Source organism: Numida meleagris, chromosome 3, assembly GCF_002078875.1.
Source record: "Numida meleagris isolate 19003 breed g44 Domestic line chromosome 3, NumMel1.0, whole genome shotgun sequence".
NCBI lineage: Eukaryota > Metazoa > Chordata > Aves > Galliformes > Numididae > Numida > Numida meleagris.
In genome coordinates, this window is record NC_034411.1 from 80,540,119 (window position 1) to 80,561,910 (window position 21,792).

At 40.4% G+C, this 21,792-nt stretch overlaps 1 protein-coding gene and 1 long non-coding RNA gene across 2 annotated transcripts in view; both read left to right on the forward strand.

Moving 5' to 3' along the window:
- Window positions 1-21,792, forward strand: part of IMPG1 (interphotoreceptor matrix proteoglycan 1) — a 54,490-nt gene that overhangs the window by 30,096 nt on the left and 2,602 nt on the right. The window contains exons 12-16 of the mRNA XM_021390223.1: window positions 1,087-1,624; window positions 11,558-12,126; window positions 13,028-13,247; window positions 17,075-17,285; window positions 19,081-19,164. Coding sequence (XP_021245898.1) covers window positions 1,087-1,624; window positions 11,558-12,126; window positions 13,028-13,247; window positions 17,075-17,285; window positions 19,081-19,120 — 1,578 coding nt within the window. The 3' untranslated portion in view covers window positions 19,121-19,164. The remainder of the gene's footprint in view (window positions 1-1,086; window positions 1,625-11,557; window positions 12,127-13,027; window positions 13,248-17,074; window positions 17,286-19,080; window positions 19,165-21,792) is intronic.
- Window positions 3,607-6,157, forward strand: LOC110395612. Its single transcript, XR_002436517.1, has 4 exons — window positions 3,607-3,950; window positions 5,078-5,152; window positions 5,251-5,352; window positions 6,061-6,157. It is a non-coding gene; the product is annotated as an uncharacterized LOC110395612 (long non-coding RNA).

The window sequence follows — 21,792 nt, forward strand, 5'->3', positions numbered from 1 at the left end:
ATATGTTAGACCATTCATAGAATCATAGAATGGCCTGGGTTGAAAAGGACCTCAAAAATCATCGAGTTTTAACCCCTGCTGAGTGCAGAGTTGCCAGCCACTAGACCAGGCTGCACAGAGCCATGTCCAGCCTGGCCTTGAGCACCTCCAGGGACGGGGCATCCACAACCTCCCTGGGCAACCTGTTCCAGTGCATCACCACCCTCTGTGTGAAAAACTTCCTCCTAATATCTAACCTAAACCTCCCCTGTCTCAGTTTAAAACCATCCCCCCTTGTCCTATCACTATCCACCCTCATAAACAATCGTTCCCCCTCCTGTTTATACGCTCCCTTCAAGTATTGGAAGGCCACAATGAGGTCTCCCCAGAGCCTTCTCTTCTCCAAACTAAACAAGCCCAGTTCCCTCAACCTTTCCTCATAGGAGAGGTGCTCCAGCCCTCTGATCATCTTGGTCACCCTCCTCTGAACTCATTCCAAGAGCTCCACGTCCTTCTTGTGCTGGGGGCCCCAGGCCTGGATGCAGTACTCCGGATGGGGCCTCACAAGAGCCGAGTAGAGAGGGACCACCACCTCCTTCTCCCTGCTGGCCACTCCTCTTCTAATGCAGCCCAGAACATAGTTGGCCTTCTGGGCTGCCAGGCTCATGTCCAGCTTCTCGTCCACCAGGACCCCCAAGTCGTTCTCCGCAGGGCTGCTCTCGAGGAGTTCTTCCCCCAGGTTGTATAAATACCTGCAATTGCCCTGGCCCAAGTGCAGCACCTTGCATTTGGTCTTGTTGAACCTCATTAGGTTCTCGTGGGCCCACTTGTCCAGCCTGTCCAGGTCCCTCTGGATGGCTTCCCTTCCTTCCAATGTATCGACTGCGCAGCTCAGCTTGGTGTCATCTGCAAACTTGCTGAGGGTGAACTCAATTCCATCATCTATGTCACTGATAAAGATGTTGGAGAGACCTTTGGTGTACCCCATAAATTCATGCTGCATTAGGTTCTTGTGACTAAAGATTAGTGGCCTTTTTAGCAATGAAAGTTAAACATAATAATGAAAACTACCTTTAAAATCTGCTTCCCTCTGAAATCCTTTCTTAGGATGACACCATAAGTGCAGAACTCCCACTGGTTTACCCCAGCCCAGCAGCAGTGGACCAAACTGGAGACATCTTTGTTGACGAATTTACAACTGGAATCCCTGTTCTAAGCAGAGAGATTGGTGGACCTGAAGACTTTGATAGTAATTTTATTACATCTGAACCTGTGTTCCCTACCAAACCCTCCAGAGAACCACCTCACGACAAATCTCCAGATACAGAAGATATCACTACTGATTACCAAAGATTCACAGTGCCTTTCAGTGCTCTGGTTAGCACAGACAGTCCTCCAAAACCAGAGGATTCCTACCTGCCTCCTCCAGCAGATGAGTCAGACAGCAATGACTTAATTACCGATGATGATGAGTCTCCAACGGAGCAGGTTATCACACTGGCAGTTTACACCACAGGTAGTTTTACCCTACCTACTTTCCTCCAAGCCACAGATGAGAATACTGAATCTGAGATGAAGAAAGAACTGGTTGGAATAACAGAACCACCTTTCAAGGAAGCTGATCAAGACAGCCTGTCTGGACAAGGTAAGATGCAAAAGACCCTTCCACAAGGAAGAGTAGGAGAAATGTTGTTATTAAGCATACAGTCACGTGTAAGTACAGGAAATATTCTTTTAACTTTTCATTTTTAGTTGTGACAGATATATTTCTGTGCCATCAAAGAGAAAATTATACTTTGCATTTCTGAAACAAACAAATGAAAAACAAACCATAAATGTTAAAGTATAAGGCAATAAGGCAGGATTTGAATTGTGTATTGTGGTAGAACTTCAAACTGACAGAGCAGAAAGACATATTGGAAAAACAAATAAATAAAGGCAATCCCAGATAACACAAACGAGAGCTAATGCGGCATTTAAAACACAGAAAGTAAATTTCTGTGGCTTCTATAGGCAAATCTGGATGATAGCCACAAGAATGTCATGAAATATTTTATTCCAAGCAAGGAGTACTGCGTATCAGAAAAGTCTACATTTCTGCAGATCTGAAGAACGTAAATACTTTCTAAAAATTACTATTTTCCATGTTTGTTTATTTGGTCTTTTTCATTCAATGGGGTTTTTAATGTCACTCAGAGGTATGAGGAAAAAAACAGACAGTGAATCAGAAAATGTATACATGCTTCTGTCTGGTGGAGAAAATTCTGCATAATCTAACCCTTAAAATGAAAAATATATGTTAGCCATGTTTCCCACAGCTACAAGGAAAGTGTTGTCCTAACTCGTTTCATCTGCAGGGTCAAAGACACCACAATTAGATCAAGGACACAGGCATATTAGGATTTTCCTTAGAGCCACAAAATATCAGTGTGGCAGACTTCTCCTTCACTCCCTCAGTGGCACAGGGCCATAGGGGTAGGTCTTTCATGGCTATTCTCCAGTGGCAGTGCAGGAGCACCCTTCACTTGGCTCTCATAAAGGTTTCAGGTCAAAGTTAGACATTATGACTCTAAACCATCCTCAGAGACACTGCATTGCATAGTTTAGTGACTACGAATGTCATGAGGCAAATGTCAGGAAATTTTAGGAAGCATAGCGCAACTGGAAAGAAAAGAACTGCATAGAGCTGTAAAAAAAGAAAGCTTCCCCCAGAGAAGGCCCACTGTCTTGGTCCTCCTTGTTAAGCACTAGTTCTGTCTAAAACAAGCACTGGCATGTAAGAATTTCATCATCGCTTCTGCAAATGAGTAGCAGGAGAAAAAAAAGTCTTCCTTCTCCAAAAAGTGGTATGCCACCTTAGCAATGACACATAGCTGTATTATTTTTGCTTCAAATCTTCTAGTACACAAAACTAACTTAACAGAAGAGAGATGCTGAACATTTACTGAGTTCCTAAAAGACGAAGTAGTACATACTCAAAAACATTGTCTCTTTTTATAGCTTTTTGGTAGTACTGTGTACAGCATCCTCTCTGTTCTTTTATTTTCCTAGATATTGCATATTTTATAGGAAAAAATAGATAGGAAACTCAGAATTTAACAAATTTTATTATGTAATTTTTATTAAAGTCACTAGAACCGGTAATATTAACTGTGATATTACAAGTAAAATTCATGACTAGCAGGTACAGGCTTTTCCCTGTTTTGTGCTTGGTTTCTTCATTTAAGAGCTGTATTTCTTATCAACCTTTAAACTTTTAACTACTGCTGGTATGGAAGAGCAGAAACTAGACCATTCTGTATGAGGCTAGACAGCCTGCAATTTTACTGCATTTATTCCCAGCCATTTCCCTGGACTCCAATACAAAAGATGGACTTTTAGAATTTAATAAACTTTAAATTTACTCACCCTCAGCATGAAAGAAAGAGAGGGCTTACAAAAATCTCTTGGTCTGTTATTTTTTTGTGTGTCCCTATCAGCTTTATGTTTCACAGGTGGACTTAATTGCATTAGTTATCACCTGTGCATAACTAGAGGCCGAACATTACTAGAGTCCTTAGCACTGAATGGCTGAAATCCACCCCTGCCACTTCAATTGTGCCCACCTGAGGTCATTGAACAAGGGAATAAAAAAAAAGTATTTCATAGCTCCCAGGAAGATATGCAAACCCATACACACCAACTTCTCTGTAGAAGATCTAAGGAAAGGAGAATAAAAGCAAGAAGGAGTTAAATCAACCAGAGGTGCTTTTAAGCCATTAAGGATGGGATTTGTCAGCTGTAGGCAGGCAGTGGGAAGAATAAGCTAGGAGCAGATGTGAGGTTTCTTCCAGGTGATACTGGACTCATTTGGGGTGGTGATGTTGTCCATGGGCAGTAAAAGGCAGGCCAGTGAGAATTAGAGTGATGGTAATTTCTGCAGCCCTTAAAGCAGCCTAGAACTACTAGGAAAATGCAAAGCTACCTTTCAAGTAAGCCTAAAGTTTGAATTTCACATTTTGTTTTTGAGATTTCCTAATTACACTAAGAGAATAAACCTTTTGTCTAGGCTTCCTATTAGAAAGTTCTTAAATGCCTGGCTATAGGGTTTAAACTTTAAGTAATTATAACAAGGGTTCTCTTTGCTGTAGCACCTTCAAAATCTGGGATTTCATTCTCTATTTATGGATGGTGCAAACAAAACTGCTCTTTTCTTCCGAGATACCTGTTCAATATCTTCTAGAATTCTTTGTATTTTTTCCATCTGGAATCAACTTATCTCTCCTTCTTCTTTATGGTTAATTTTTTTTCTCCCTTTCTTTTCAGTCTTCCCATGAGTCTACCTAACACAATATTATCATTCAGAAAGGAGTGTTAGATGTGTTGTCATTTCAAAATCCAAGAAAATTCTAGTAGTAAAAAAATGCAAATAAATGTAAAAACAGATAAAGGTGCTCAAGAAGTCTGGAAAAACAATAGTGAAATATTTTATTCCTAAACAGTATGAAGAATTTTAAATTGTACTTGTTTTGTCAATAGCCACTTACAGTTCATATAATCCAGGTAAACAGCTATCCACACTCTCACTATCATGGAGTAAGCACTATTTCTGGAGATCTTATTACAGAAATATAGGAGAAAATGAAACTGGTGCTAAAATACTTCAGCTATTTTGTTGTTCTCATACATCTTGATCTCATCAACCTGGATCATCCTCAAGAAACACTTTCAGTGAAGACAGCTCTGCAGAGTGTATCGCAGTGTTTTTCCTGAAAGGAAAAAAAAGCCACACTGATGTGTAGAAGGTTACAACATATCTGCATGCATAGCTGATAAGAGACACATTCCTTTTAGTAATTGCTCTCATATTTTATGCAGCCTTGTTGTGAAGCACCCTTTGATTTCCTCCTCCTGCCCAGGAGTTAATTCAGTCCTACGCTTCTCTCTCGCTACTGTTTTGTAGCAATCTCTGGTAAAACTCAGTTTTCTGGATGTCTGGGGATTCTTTCTGCCTCTGGTTCATTCCCAGCTGCCTTTGGGCCATCTATGGTTAGCGCAACTCTCTATTTAGCATAACCAGCATTGTCACGGAAATTAAAACACCATTACTTCTTGCAAGAACTTCTCCAGGTATTCTGGGTACTGGAATTCGCCTCTTCTTTGTGCCAGGAATTCACGTGGCTGTGTACACAGGGTAAGAAATCTTCTCTTTTCCTTGCATGTTTTTCTGTTTTTCTCATGTTTTCTTTGATGTTAAACTGACAGACTTTTCTGCACATTCTCCCTCATCAGGTTCTCTTGGTGCCATTTCACTCATTACTTGTAACTTCAGATGTGCCAAGAATGCTTTTTGTGAAGGTGCTGCTTTAGCCTGATACTTGGAAGAGTGAACAGGTAGGTCTAGCTGTGTAACTCTCTTAAGCATTATACAATATCAAAAAAGTTATCTGTAAATTGAAGATGAGGCTAAATGCAAAAGCTTAAGCAGGCCTACTTTGAGATATGACAGGCTTAAGAAAGAGTTCATCATATGTTCATGATTAAGTTATAATCACAAACTCAGAGTACTACAGGTATCCCAAAGAGTTCTAGGGAGTATAGATTAGTATAGCACAGCAACTGGTAACAACTGGTTATTGTTTTTAGACATTTAAAGTCCCTGAGAACAGTGCTCTAGTTATTTTGAGCTGAACAGATTCAGAATCCAACCACAGTGAGCTTTTAACAGGCTCAGTTATCCCTAAAACACCTGGTCCAAAATCATTCTCAATATCACCAAAATTGAAACACATACTTAAAATAAAACCAGCAGGATCTCCTCAGTTAGATACCTTCCATCTCTCTCTTACTTGTTCCATACCAAAACTATGAAAAAATCAAATTATGTGTATCCAAGGGGTACAGAGGAATAAAATAGTTCTCACTGTGACCTTCATTCCATAAATTCTATGTTTTCCAAACACAAGTACTCATATAGTATGAAAAAATGTATCCAGTGCTTTAATTTTTGTTTGCAAATTTAAAGTGATCGTTTGATGACAGGATTTTAAGATAGTCTCCAATTTAACTTTCTAATTTTGTGTTTTTCTTCTCTGTTTTTAGGTCCTTGGGTCAACAAGTTACTTGAATGTATATCATGTGCCTTCTATGCTCTTTTTACCATTTTGCAAACTAATAAACTTGTCTGATGGTCCCGTGACCTACAAAAATTTGTTCTTCTATTTTTTTTTTTATCACACAGTAGTGAAAAACACAGGAAGTGGAGAGGTGTTTGGAGGATACTTTCAATTCTGAAGGATAGGTAGTGTAACTTCTCAGAATTAGTTTCTCATCGTTGTAAAGTAAAATAAATAAAAAATAGTATTCCCAGCTTAAGGATCTCAATTTAAAGAGCTCCAAAATCATATCAGTGGTATGTAGGAGTATGTGTGGCATTTAGATGTCTGCTTCTTCACATTTCCTGGTTTCTAAACCTTTAGGTTGTTCTCGCGTAGAGCTTCTTATTTAAAACTCATGCAATATTTTTTTCAAATTTAACTAGAGCAGTCAACAATTGGAATAAGAACTGTTAATCTTCCTGAAGCTATGGTTTTAAGAAAGACGTTTGTTATTCACATTTGTCTCCATTTCTTTGTAAAAGAATATTCATATTTGCTAATTCTCTGCTTCTCAGTTCTGTTTCTCTATTTAATTCATTGATGTGAATACCACACAAGTTCAGACTTCTCAGTTTAGCATGGTATCTTACTTGTTTAAGATATATTTTTATGATTTTTAAATGCTAGCAAATGTTGCTGAACTTCAGTATAGCATGGCTTGCAAGAAATGGTAGCCACAGCAGCCTCGGGCAATTTTTACATGTCTTCATCCCAAAAGAAATTGGGGTTCACTAACAACAGAGGAAAGGGAGTTCTGTTTTCACTGAATGCCAGACCTGGCTTCTGGAGGCTTCGTACAGACAGAATGACAGCCCTAAAAATTAAAAAGACAAAATCAGTCATTAATTATGGACTGCCAGATATCTGCTGTGACCCTTTAGGTTAATGATCCTCTTCCCCTGTTGTTCTCTTAATCCTCATCTTATTTGAGCCCCAGCTAAAAATGGAAGACCTCAAAATTAAATTCAGCACTTTACCTATTTATTTGTATGTAACACTCCTGCATCCAGGGAATTTGTGACATTTCAAGTCTGCAGAAAATATGTAAATTTGAATTCTTCTCCTTGCTGTACCAATCCACCTAACACATACATCAGCAGAGCTGTCCATATGGAGATTTTTTACCCTGATTGGGGATCAGTCTTTTAAATGCCTACTTTTTCCTTTCTTGGTTATTTTCTTCAGTCAGCTTGGTTTCAAATATCTCCATATTAAGTGTTATACTCTAACTTTCATATACAGAGCTATATGTCAGTGGACTTGTAAAACGTGTCCATTTCCAATATGAAATGTCAGTGCTCATTAAGCTCATGAATGAAGTGAAATGCCAGGTTCTCCTGATGTACAACCTTCTGGGCATACTTATTAATGCAAAGCCACTAGAAAACCTTTCAATTACAATTTGAACTTTTGCAAACAGCAGTTCCTTATTCATGGTCAATTTGGAGGCTCTTCCTCACTTAAAATGTATAAGAGAACAAACTAATTAGACAAAGTTTTTGAAATTGCAATTGATTTATTTTTCTGATAAGTAAGTCGAACCTATGCATTTTAATCCTCCAGCTGGGGAAAAATGCCTGTATGTAGCATTCCTCTTACAAAGATTTAGTGCAGCAGTGCACCCAGGAAATTGCCTCTTCATTTACTGTTTACACGTCTTTGCCAACAGTAGTTTAATTTTAGATATAAAACTATGCTCAGTACAAAATGGCCTTGCCTTGTCTATATGATACATAAAACACCTACAGATTTCAGTGAACAGCCTTACAGGATTGTAAGTAGCAGCTGAGAGTTAGAGATGAGCTTTTTATCACTGACAGTAGTATTTAATTCCATGCCATTGTTTAACCTTCAGTGTGGTTACTGTGGGGGTTCTGTTTCAGTTCAGCATCTTATTTCATGTTCTCTGTGGGTTCCTTACACCAAAAATGATACAGTTGTAGAGCAAACTACGCCGAAATGTAGTCTGCTGAGACTAAGAACACCTGAACCTTCAGTGTCCATGCTTTTGAACTTCTCATAAAATAATTGCCTGTGTATTTTCTGTTCTTCTGTTGTAATAATCTCATCTCAAAAAGGCAAACTGGGTGAAGGGTTACCACTAATTGCTCTATAAGGAAGTAGTTTAAGTAAGTGTGCTTTGAGTTCTATCTCAAAATAACATACATATATATATATGCATATATATAAAAACAGTATTTTAAATGCAAAGGAGTCTCTTGGATTCCAAATGTCTAGGTCTTTTTTTCACTGCAAGAATATTTTTAATTCTCTAAGACTGATCTCATCACACTATGTCATGCAGTCAGTGGAAGAGCTTGGCAAAACCAGTTGCAAATCATTTTACTGCTGTTTTCAGTATGTCTCTTGTGTAAGCAGTAACATCACACAGAGTGCAAAAAAAGAAGGGTCAGAGACCCTGTAACTCGTGCTGCGTTGCTCAGCAAGATTTTAGGCGAACCCATTTCCTGTCATGTTGCAATAGACTGCCATCACCTCTGTGCTCCGTCACTCTCAGCTGAGAGACAGTGACTGGGAGGCAGGAACTGGTAACATTTGAGAACTGGTGATGTGTGCACCAGGGGTCAACTTGGTATGCCCTCAAGGCCTCTTAAGTTACTGTTTGTAATAAGAGAATGCTGGAAGCTATTTATAGTCTATGTATAACTTATATATATATGTGCATGTATAGACAATTACTTGCATACAGCTATATTCCAAATCTGCAATATATATATGGTTATCCTTCTTCACGCTTGCTGCAGTTTCGCAGCCATTTCAGTACCTATTTTTCCTAAAGTTGTATCTTCCTAAAATGTAATCCAACAACTCCATCACAACCGCGTGCTCAGGTGTATGTTGCCATGCTTTCCTTGCTTTGTGGAGCCACAGGTTCATCCCGTCAGTAGATCATCCTCGTTAATGCCTCAAGCACTAACGCTGAGAAATCTCTTCTGGGTTCCCTTAACTGATAAGGGACTCCCACTCCTTATCAGTGTCACAAGTAACAGCAAGAGCTTTGTAAACAGAGGACATCATCAGGCTTGTTTTGGATTTGTTTACCTAATCTGTCTGTATCCTTCATTACGCAAGAAACACAAGGACATGACGAGAAAAGCATCTCAAGTTCCTGATGAAGCACTGGGGCCTTGAGCTGTGGTGTAGAGTTTGGTGCTTCATGCTCCACGCAGAACCCTGAGTCTTTACCCTTCTCTTTTGGGTACTCTCTAGGATTGCAAGGATGAGAGCTGCAGCCCTTTTATTATGATGTTAGCATTTATTATTACTCATTATTTGGTAAAAACAGCCTTAAAATACATTGTGCTTTCAGACAGATATTTTTGTAATGGAGTGACATTTGCACTACTTACAGATATAGTGACTGCACAAATGGAAACAGCTGCTGTAATGGTCTTTCCAGAATGTTTTATCTGAGAACTTCTGGTTCAGCCTATTTGGGTTATTTCTGGAATTATTTCCAGGAGTTCATTTTCCTGCAGAACAAACAAACAAGTAGAAATCTAGATCTTTCCTATTCAGAGCATATTAAAAACTTAGATGTAAACGCGTAGAAATAAGAGGACGAACACTTGACAATTGAGCACATTTCTGATGATCTATAGAAAAATGCACAGGACATTCACCAGTGCCAGAACTATGCTTCTCTGCTGGTAGAGTTGAACTGTAACACCATGTGAGCTGTTTCCCTTTCCAAAAAAAAAAAAACTGTCTTAGTTCTCATCACTCTAAACATCGAGCACCTCAAAGAAGTCAGTGAACCTCAGTAATGGTAAGGGGAGCTGAAGTGATTGATTTAGATAACAAAAACTATGTGAGAGGAAAACCGGGCATCAATTGATCAAAAGATCCAACATATGTTTGGACGGTTATCTTTATTTGAGATAAGTGCTTCTCTGTTGTCCAAAATGAGGAAAAGATGACTGGCTTAGAGGATGCACCTAACTTTTAAATGCCCCCCTAGAAGTGGGATCAATACCACAAAAAGATGTATTCTCAAGATTCCCAGAGAGACTAAAGCAGAACCAAAAATTAAATCTTGCTCTTCCACAACCCACTCCTATAGTTCAACCACTAGTCAGTCGTGTGACCAACTTAGCAGAATGGGGCTATGCATTCCTACTAAAGCATGCTAGCCTCACCCAGTGTATGAAAATGTACATTATATTAGTAAAGGAAAGAACAATTTAAGGGAAGCAATGTTTTAATAGTAGTTCTATAGAAAAAATCCACATTAGACCGATTAATGCTTTGGCCAAGTCATTGTATCTGCAGGGAGAAAGCAAAGAGTATGTCAAATTACTAGTGTAAACAAAATGGGCAGCAATCTTGCCTTAAAGTTTTCTCTGTTGAAAATATACATTTTTTCCTAAAAACAGCAATACAGCAGCAGTTCAGTCTTCATTCGTTTAGAAGCAAAGAAGAAGAAAGGGACACAAAGATAGGGCAACTCCTGTGCCATTCATGAAATAGTTGCCATCTCACTCAGTGAGGGTTATTCCCAGTGCAAACAATTGTTCAGTTCCTTCATTGGCCACTAAGAAGAAGTAGAGAATGGATGAATTCATTAATTGGAGGAAAACTTATGTCCTATCAGCCGATGAGTGATACTGCCTGCCAGGGGCTGCTTAAAGTTCAGAATGAGGAGCACCCATAAATGTGTTGATGGAGAAGGACACAGCTATCAGATTGAGTAGATGTCTGTGGGACAGAGGCCATTATTTTCTGTGAGATCATGGCAGGCAAGTAGCTGAAAGTCACTTTCAGAGTTTCATCATGCTTCAGATTTGGATTTCAGCTACATCCATCACAAATCCTAGGCCCATGCCAAGCCTTAGTGGGAATCTCATAGAAGTTTAGCATCAGGGTCAGATGGTGGCTTTTTGAGTGCAGCAAATGACTTCTTAGGGTTTGAATTTGTTTTCACTGCTGCTGTTGTCTTCTAGGTAAATCAAAGGAGATTCCTTCACCATTTTGCTTAATAACATTTTATGATTACTGGCAACTAATAGCCTTAATCTCTAGCAGAGAGGGGAGCAACAGAATGGCTCTGGCATAGAACTGATCCAAGCAGACAACTCAAAGCTACAATCTACTCTTTCAGTCAGTATAAACTGACAGCTCAATTATATGCCTTCAAAACAAGACTGCATTTAGGAATTGCTCAGGAAGTACTTACAGGGTGTAATTATTACTTAAACACATCACCTACAGAAATCTCATCACACATATATGTGGATGAGGTGTTTCATTCCTGTAGTTGTTCTTTGCTGATGGAAATAACGTTTTCATGTTTAGGTACCATTAAATCTTCCTTTTAAAAATGCTTCAGTGGAAACACAAGACAATGTTTGTTCCGTGCTTGAGGTTTGCTATGCTCACTTTTCAAACTAGTTTTTTGTTTTTCCCCTGTTTTTCTGCAGCAGTGAAGATCATGGATGATCTAGAATCATCAGGAGATGACATTTTGGTTACAACTAGCCCTTACAAAACATTGCCTTTCCTAATTGGTTCAAGCGATCTCTTTGCCACGCAGCCGGAGGTCACTTTTGCAGCAGCACTGCCACCAGACCAAACTCTGCTGCCCACAGCGACCAGCCCATCCTACAGCCATTCTGTTGTCATTGACCAGTCCCCTGGAGTACCTGACACCTCGATGCTGGCAGCTGGCAGCGTTCTTCCCGACAGTGCCAGCACAGGAGTGCAGGACATTGCTGCTGAGGTGGACAGCGTCGGTGCAAAGAGCACAGCAGTGCTGGATGAGGCAGAGCACGGCAGTGGCTACATCTCAGTGCAGACAACTGAGCCTGCAGAAGCCACCCCAGCTCCCACGCTGAAGTATGTGACCACCAGCTCCATGACAACCGCAGCCAAAGGCAAAGAGCTCGTGGTTTTCTTCAGCCTGAGGGTAACCAACATGCACTTCTCTGATGATCTCTTCAACCGCAGCTCGCAGGAATACAAAGCGCTAGAACAACAGTTCATGCAATTGGTGGGTGAAAAGCAACTTGAACAACACATGCAATAGTCAGACACGGTTTGAAAACAAGTGCACATCCCTCATCGCTAAATTACATTAATTATTGTTCCATAACTCAGGAAAAACAGCAACTAGCTTCTGTGAGCTGTAACAAGAGGTTTTGGCAAAGAAATTCTGATTTATGCCAGTTGGCTCAGTCAGCCCTGGAGAACACAGTATTTAAACAGCATCAGACCCTGCTGCAATTCAGACTGATAAGCAGAACTTTTAAGGGACCCATAACCCTGGGATGTTCTCAGGGTGTGAAAAAGCACTCTATGGACTCAATTATTAAGGAGTTTACTTGTTCAAGAGATCCCAGATTTATGCCTTGCATGGCATTATTTGGCTTTATCTTAGATTACATCAACAATTCTGAATACATCTAAGACTTGTGTCTCTATGCCAAATTTAAAAATAGCCTTATAAAAGATATAATAGCTTCGCAGAGGCTAAGCTAGTGATTAGATATGGATTTTCTTTATGGGTACAATAGGGCAACAGGTCAGCTCAGCAGCACGCTTGTTATGCTGTGCCCTAACCTCCCTGGATTGAACATTTGAAAATAATTACAGTTGGCTTTTGAGTGTGGTGATATTTTTTCTTTCATATGAATAAGTTCCCCAGCTGCCATGCATTTCATCACAGGGAAAATTGCTGCCGTCCAACTCAGTACGTTGTTAAGAAAGATGCAAGAGTCCCGAAAATAGTGAAAAACAGAAAAGTGAATTTGGTGGTGAAGTTTAGCAACCATGTTATATTCAGAGATATAAGTGTGTAATGTGTACTTGATAACTAAAAGCAGCTATAAGAGAAATTATAGCAGCTAGACATTGACAGTAAGGTAAAATAAAAGCATCTTTTTATTTTGCAGCTACTTCCATACCTTCAGTCCAACCTTACAGGTTTTAAGCAACTGGAAATACTTAACTTCAGGAATGGAAGTGTGATTGTCAACAGTAAAATGAGATTTGCCAGAACAGTGCCATATAATATCACAGAAGCAGTACACTGTGTTTTGGAAGACTTCTGTGACGCTGCTGCCCAACGCCTCAATTTGGAGATTGACAGCTACTCCCTGGATATTGAGCCAGGTAAGACTATGTATATTAACATATATACTAAACCGAAACCAAGCAGGTATTTTTTCCCAAATTCTACAGCTTTAGAAGTACTACATTTTTGGAAATAATTCTATTATGAATAGCCTACCAGTGATCAGGAGTAATACCAAAAAAAAAAAAAGATCTTGGAGATTCAGCTATCTACAGATGTATTTCCATACTATAGTGAAATGCTGAGTGGAGGTGCTGGTCTCTGCATGTACACTAACTGCTTTTCAGATCAAGAGCCAAGTACAGGGAAACAAAAATTCTTTAGAGCAGTGGCTGGGTGAAGACAGGAATAAAAAAAAGCTCAAGAGCAGTTCACAGGAATGACTCATCCAGATTTGTAATCTGAGTAGATAAAATATCATTTGTGATGATTTTTGCAATGTAAGAAAATCACTGCTTAGGACAACATGAAATCTATCTTTAGAGGGCTATAGATTTCAAGACAGAATGAGATAATTTCTAGGAATACTAGGATTCTACAGATACTCACTGATCTGAGCATATATAGCTCTCTATGGATTTGTAATTCCAGAATCTCTCCTGATTTAAAACCTTTCATAGTCATAAAATAATCTAGGCTGGAAAAGACCTTCAAGATCATCAAGTCCAGCCATCCACCTAACCTACCAAATTTCCATCTCTAAATCATGTCCATTAGTGCCATGTCTACGCATCTTTTAAATACCTCCAGGGATGAGGACTCCACCACTTCCCCGGGCAGACTGTTCCACTGATTGACCACCTTCTCCATCGAAAAATTCTCCCTGATATCCAGTCTAAATCTCCCCTGGTGAAACTTGGGACTATTTCCTTGTCACATGAGCAAAGAGTCCGAGACCCTCCTCGCTGCAGTCTCCTTTCAGAGAGTTAGAGCAATGAGGTCTCCCCTCAGCCACCTCTGCTCTAGAACAGACAGCCCCAGTTCCCTCAGCTGCGTCTCATAACTCTTTTTTTCCAGTCCCTTCACCAGCTTCCTTGCTGTTCTCTGCAGATATTCAAGCAACTCAGTACCCTTCTTGTAGTGAGGGGCCCAACACTGGACATAGCACTCAAGATGCCAAGTACAGGGGGACGATCACCTCACTGCTCCTGCTGGCAACACTATTTCTGATACAAGCTGGGATGCCATTGTCCTTCTTGGCCACCTAGGCACACTGCTGGCTCACGTTCAGCCAGCTGTGAGCTAACACCCTCAGATCCTTTTCCTCCATGCAGCTTTCCAGCCACTCTGCCCCAAGCCTGTAGGGCTGCATATGGGATTGTTATGACCCAGGTGCAGGACCTGGCACTTGGCTTTATTGAATGTCTTGTACCTGGACTCAGCCCATCAAACGAGCCTATCCAGATCCCCCTGCAGAGCCTTCCTCTCCCTCAAGCAGATCTATGCTCCCACCCAATTTGATGTTATCTACACCCATCTTGTTATCTCTACACAAATACACTTGCAAGTCTGAAGTATTTGTTTAAGAGTAGCAAGTCAGTAACAGCATAGCTAGACACCAATCTAACATGGGAAGTTTAGAGTTTTCTGAGTTGCACCTTTTTCTTGTATTTTTCTTTATAAAATGGGAGCCTGGGTTTATTTTTTAGATTCAAGTAATTAATTCAGCTGTGAATTTTATTTCATTGGCATGAGAAGGAAGATGCCAATGCATTAGCATGTAGATGCCCTCAACACTTTTTGTTATGCTGGTATTTTTCTGTACCGACCTCTGGCAACTTGAGCACAAAACGTCCATTTACAATTTGTGCAGACACTTTCTAACCTGTCTGCATTTTAGGTATCTCCTTGTGGCTATGAAGAGAATTGGAAGCACGTGGCAAAGAAAGTTAACACAATTACAGTATCTGAACTCCCAAATACTGCCACAATAAACTGATGTTTTGCTGAATGAAGGATAAAGGAGTCCTAGAAACACTGAACTTTGGGCTACCAAAGGTTCTCTGCTTTGGTAGTAAAAATTGAATAAATCATGTTTAGAAATTGAGCATATTTCCATAAGGGAGTTTCACAGACCTGCTGTAATTTTATTTTGTGGAAGGGCGGGTTAGTAAATTAAGGTAATGCCAGCAAATTCCTATTTATTGTGAAGATAAGAGCCATCTAGTGGTAACACTGTTACATCACAGTGAAACGCTGATGGGAACTGACAGCTCAAAACACATCACCAGACTCGGCAGCTTTTACAGCTGTAAAGGACTAACTACACTGGTCATAAATAATAACGAAGAATGATGTAGCAGACTTCTAAAAATATCTGCACTCGTTTTGGGTTTTTTTTTGTCAGCTAAACAAAGTGAAAACGCAGAGAAGGTTACAAAGCACGGCAGGTACATAGCCTGAAACTTTATCAAGGGACATGAAACACCATCACCCTCTAACACAGCAGTCTCCTCATGCCCAGCTCTCCCTGTCACAAAGAAACACACTGATACCTCCCAGCTTCTTAGCACTGCAGGACTGTAGCAGACACTGACCAAAGAGTCACAGAATGGTTTGGGTTGAAAGGGATCTCAAAGCCCACGCAGTTCCAACCCCCTGCTGAGGTCAGGGCTGCACCCCCACCAGATCAGCTGCCCAGGGCCCATCCAACTTGGTCTTGAGCGCCTCCAGGGATGGGGCAGATTTTTGAGTGATTTTGATTTTTATAGACCAGTCTTGAGACCAAGTTCTTGTCCACAGCTAAGACAAGGTGCACAAAGCTCCTTTGGAGAGCTCTGGTCACTCAGGACCTGCTGTGCTGTGCAGCCCTTCTCCTGCCTGTTCGTCTGCTCTCATTTCCTTCTCTATGCTCACTCTTCTTCACATGATCATTATTTTTTGCCCTACTGGATTCACACGTCTTATTGAAGCAGCGTGCCGATAAAAATAAACAGCGTGCCGAGTTTGTATCCCCTGTGCCACTTCTCATCTTTTGCCTTCTATTTATGGGCCTCACCTTATGACACGCACGAAACCGCCTCCAGGAGACAAGAAGGCTGCAGCCCTCCTCCTCACAACTCCATCAGCACGCAGCTGGGCTGAGCTCTGCCTTTAATGACTCCTTCTGGGTCCCTTATGCATTTCTAGGAAGAAGCAGAGAAGGGGAAGGAGGACAAGACTTGCGTGACAGGTGAAGTCAGGGCTTTGCGCTGCCTCTGACCTGGGCCTGCCCAAGGCTCAACACTGGCAAAACAATTTTCCTTTAATCTCAAAGATGCATGCCTTATTAATACTAAATACATAAATACACACACACACACACACACACACACGTATATATATAAGAAGTAAAATAAACACACAGCAAGGTTTGCCCATGCTAATACATCACTTCAGACAATGCCCTGCATGCACATATTTTCTGCAGACAGCGGTTATTTCTAGCTTGCAGTCTTCATAGTGCTGTGCAATACTCACTAAGCTGATTCCCTCCCATTGTTATGCCATAAAGTATGTGCTTAAGATGATTACAGCAGAAACTAGTTCTTACACATATACAAGACTGAAGCATAGCAGCCTTGAGTACAAAACTAGCACTTTAAAGTAAAAAATAAAAAAGGATCAAAATATTCAAGTATGAAAAGCCTTGTCAGTGAGACAAAGATAAAATCACAGGAGGGGGTTAAACAACTGTACAAGTAAATATAAGCTTGCATGCTTGCTGTGTCATCCAGAGGAGAAAAACGTGTGTTCCCTTATGCTATACTATACCCCATTAACTAGCACAAGTGTGCACTGTTTTCTCTGGCTGCCACCCAGCTTGCCAAATACTTGGAGGGTGACATCTCAATGCTCCCATTAATGATTTACCCATCCTTTACAGCTGATCAGGCAGACCCATGCAAATTCATGGCATGTGACGAATTTTCCAAATGCATAATGAACGAGTGGACAAAAGAGGCTGACTGCCTTTGTAAACCCGGTTATGCAAGCCAGGATGGATTGCCCTGCCGGAGCCTGTGCGAAATGGAACCACATCTTTGTGACAATGGTGGGAAGTGTGAGTTAGTTCCAGGAAGAGGAGCTGTCTGCAGGTAAATAAATGATGCTTAACAGGAACTCTGTTAATGGACCCCTGGTTCTATTCTGTGAACAAATAGGGCTGAGTATGTACTTTTCAATGCTAATAAGCCAAGAACTCAATATTCAGACACTTCAGCTAACACTGCCACAATTCATTTTCTGCAGTGCGAGTCACAGATAAGGGAGAAAATTTGAGTTCAGCACAGTGACGTCCAAGAGCGGCTGTAGTGCAGCAGCAGCATTTCAGCTGGGAGCCCACCATCTAACGGGGTCCTCCTGCAAGCTCTACAGCAGTAGCAAAGGGAGCTTCAAGACCAACCCACTACAGAAAATAACCACTTCCTGTTTCAGAAAGGCCGAGGTGCAGAAATTACCAAAGCAACGGTTGGAATAGTAGAAGTATTAAAAATAATGCACAAAAATTTTGTGAATTACAGCAAATTACATGCAAACTTAACGCTAATCTCAGACTGACAGCTTGTGCCTGTTTGTACAGTCTGTATAGTAAGTTATGACATATATGGGAGCATTTGCTTGTGAATTTACTCAGAACTACACGAGTTTTTCCAGCATCTGGAAACCCTCTGTTCTCATAAAATACAATAATCTTCTGCCTTGTCTTAAAGGAAGCTCTTTATAGTGGAACTCTTGGAACTCTTACTTCAGACCCTGCTAGTCAGATTAAAGCTACCAGTAAACAACATAGGCTTCAGAGAGATGTTCAGGCATTATTCTGAAACACACCTGAACTTCTAAGGTACCACAACACAGATGTTCTTTGAACTTGGTTAAGTGGGCAAAGAACCAACCTGTGGCTTTTTGTTTAACGCTCAACTGTCATGAATCTAAGGGTATTTTCCTTCCTCTGTTGTAAATCACATTATTTCATACAGATACATAGCAATTAATTGTTTTGCGAATACTGTGCTTGTATTTAATTGCATGTTTTCCTTTGTTTTCATTTGAGGTATTCTGCATTTTCTGCCCTCAAGTTCTGTATATTTGTCTCTTCCTCTCCCCATTTCAGATGTCCTGTACGCAGACACAAGTTTTACCAAGAACAGCGCTGTGCAAAATTTGCTCCAGAACCCACACAACCCTTCACATTTAAACCTGTCATTCTTGGCTCACTGAGCCTCGCTTTTCTCTTCATCATTTTAATTATTAAGTTAAGAAGAAAAAGCAAAAGAAACCCTAATTTGGCGTAAGCGGCTCATGATCTTTTTCCTCACGTTTCAAAAAAATATTCCTCTTTTTTAATTGTGTAACTTGAAATTTACCTAAACAAAAATGTTCTGCGTTGTAGAAGGCCCACTCTCAGCAGCCGCAATTCAGAAAACGCTGCAAGGATTAACTCCGCTTTCGAACACGATGAAGCCATAACTAGCTTTTGCCACACGGTTTGTAGTGTAAGTGCTTGTGCCAGTAGTTCCTCAGAGACCACTGACCAAGAAGCATTACACAGACTTGAAAACACAATTCAGTATGGAGGTAAAACGCGTGGAACTTCTTTTCTTGTTCCTCAACACATAGCACCACTCAAATAACAGGTCCATCTGCATGTCTTAGCTCTACAACTAAATGAAATTTGATTCTAAGCCCTTGCTCAGCAATTTCAGAACTAAAAATACTAATTTGTGTATTTACTTTTCACATTTACTGTCATCTTGGTTTCCTAATAGAGCGTAGAGCTGCTTTTTCTTACAGCTCTTTTGCATGGCTTTGGTGCTCTGTTCCATCCAAGTGGGTTTTACAATTTATTGAGTGAAATAACCTTTTTTTTTCCTCTCCAATTTCATGTTGTAGGTCACCAGACCTGCTTACAAAGCCAGGACTGACAAGTTAGTCTGTGAAATTCTGCATTTCCAGCATCAGGCAGACAAAACCAAGGTTTGTGACTATTTTCAGGAGCTTTAAACTTCTACTGTTTCCTGTTTGCAAAAGTTACCAGGAAGCCACTCTGTACTAGTTCAAAAAATCATAGAATCATTAAGGTTAGAAAAGACCTCTAAGATCATCTAGCGCAACCACCAACCCATCCCCACCATGCCCACTAACTGTGCCCCTCAGTGCCACATCCACATGGTTCTTGAACACCTCCAGGGACGGTGACTCCACCACCTCTCTGGGCAGCCTGTGCCGTGCCTCACCACTCTTCCTGAGAAGAAAATTTCCTAATATCCAGCCTGAGTTTTATACAAAGAAAAGCTCTTTTCCTTTGGAGGCCTGATATTGCAACACCAGCAGTCACTGAAATATGAAGGAAGGAAGGAATATCTGAAATAAAAGCTGAAAGTTCAACACAAATGCAAACAAAGGGGGAGTTTTAATAGGAATGACAGATTGTTTAAAAATACATAGTGCCAGCTTAAACGACAGGAATTCCGGCTGAAGCAGATTACTGCCCATTTATCAAACATTATTTCAAGAACAGGATACCTCTTGTATCTTTAGAAAGAGGAAAAGAAGACAGCTGAGACAAGAATTTCTCTAACACTGCCATACTCTCTTAATTCTGATATGTCTGAGTGTGCTCCCTTGAGAAGTAGATAAAAAGCTTTTACTTTGCTCTTTACTTTTTTTCTTTTTATACCAGCTGAACTACTTAAAAATTACTATTTACAAGATTATTAAATACTTTACAAAAGAAATAAAACGGCACAACTTTTGTGGGAGAAAGTTGAGCCTTTGTCATCTACACTGTATTTAAACTGTCAGAAGTGTACTGATACAGCTCTCCTCAAGATCTAGTCAGGGAAATGAATTTAGTTGAGAAATGAGGCAACTACAAAATAGAAATGGAATAAATAATTAGAAGTATTTGGCCATTTTTCACCATAAGTAAAGTTCAAAATGAGTATTCACTTCAGAGGCTTTTGGTATCATAGAATCATAGAATGGCCTGGGTTGAAAAGGACCTCAAAGATCATTGAGTTTCAACCTCCCTGCTGAGTGCAGGGTCGCCAACCACTAGACCAGGCTGCCCAGAGCCACGTCCAGCCTGGCCTTGAATGCCTCCAGGGACGGGGCATCCACAACCTCCTTGGGCAACCTGTTCCAGTGCGTCACCACCCTCTGTGTGAAAAACTTCCTCCTAACATCTAACCTACATCTCCCCTGTCTCAGTTTAAAACCATTCCCCCTTGTCCTATCGCTATCCACCCTCATAAACAATTGTTCCCCCTCCTGTACGCTCCCTTCACGTATTGGAAAATATGTTGGAAAGTATGTATTGGTAAAATATGCTTTTAATGATTGGGAAAAAGATGACAGAGAAGGAGTAAGAAAAACAGATGTAGAACACAGCTTTTGTGAGCTGAAAATTAGTGCAACACTTCCATGTCACTTCAAAATTCCTTTGGGGTCAAGATTCTAAAACAGAATATAGCACTCCCAATTAATTTATAGGAAGAGCGGGATATCTAGAATTTTTAAGCCAAATTAAAAATGTCAATTTTAAGATTTTGTTTAGCTTTGTTTTGCAATGTGTAAGAAACACGTTTCATGTCCCTGTGAAGAACCAGCTCTTCCTTTTCTGAGCCCAGAAGAAAACAAATTCTTGCAAGCGGGTGACAACGGCAGACAGCACTGTGCATGGTTAGCTCTCTGGGAACGCTGCCTGTCTTGCTCAGCAAGCAGTCACTTGAAAAATAAAACAATTGTGAGTCAAAGCAGAACGTGACAATGAGCTAGAATGTATGCGTTCAAGAGGACAGGCCCCTTCAGACTGAAACAGCAAACATCCTGAGAAAGTGATCCTGCCGAGCTGATTCTCTGCTGCCTACCTCAGGTTGGCATGTGCTCTTTGTTCCTTAGAGATGAAAGCTGAAAACATGAGCTCATTCAAAATGCAACATTTCTGTAATATCTCCTGTCCCTATCAGGGATGCTGCTGGATCTTCTCTGTTCAGCCAAAAGGGCGCTGAAAAGTAAGATGCTGCTTTCAGGTAAAGGGTATTACCTCATGCTGCCTGTAATGTCTATTATTTTGCAGTTGATCTGTCAAATGCTATTCTATCCACGTGTCATTTATTTGTGCTCATACTTGGCATTTAGGGTGAATAGGCTTCATTTTCAACGTGTTATCTGGCAAAATTCAGTAACGGATCTAACCCCAAAGACAAAAAAAAAGATGATACTAAATCTAATTTGCACGGATACAGATGACTTATTTTTTGATGCAATGCAGATGAAGCTTAGAAGTCATTATAGATTCCCCCTCAGAAACATACAAAATGGCATTCTTTGCTGATCAAAACCACGGACTATCATGCAGCATCATCCTCTGCAAGAGTCACTCTCAGCCACCAAGATGACTGAAATCATATTTGAGAAGAAAACAAAGACTGTCATTTATTTCACTCTCATGTCAGTCACTTGGATGATCAAGCAAACAGTATTTTGGAGGAAAATGATAAAACAGCACTGCAAGTTAGAGCTCCCCATCAGTATCACAGCTTCCATGTTTCATCATCGCAATCACAGGACAACCTGAAGCACCACAGAGGTGGATGAGCC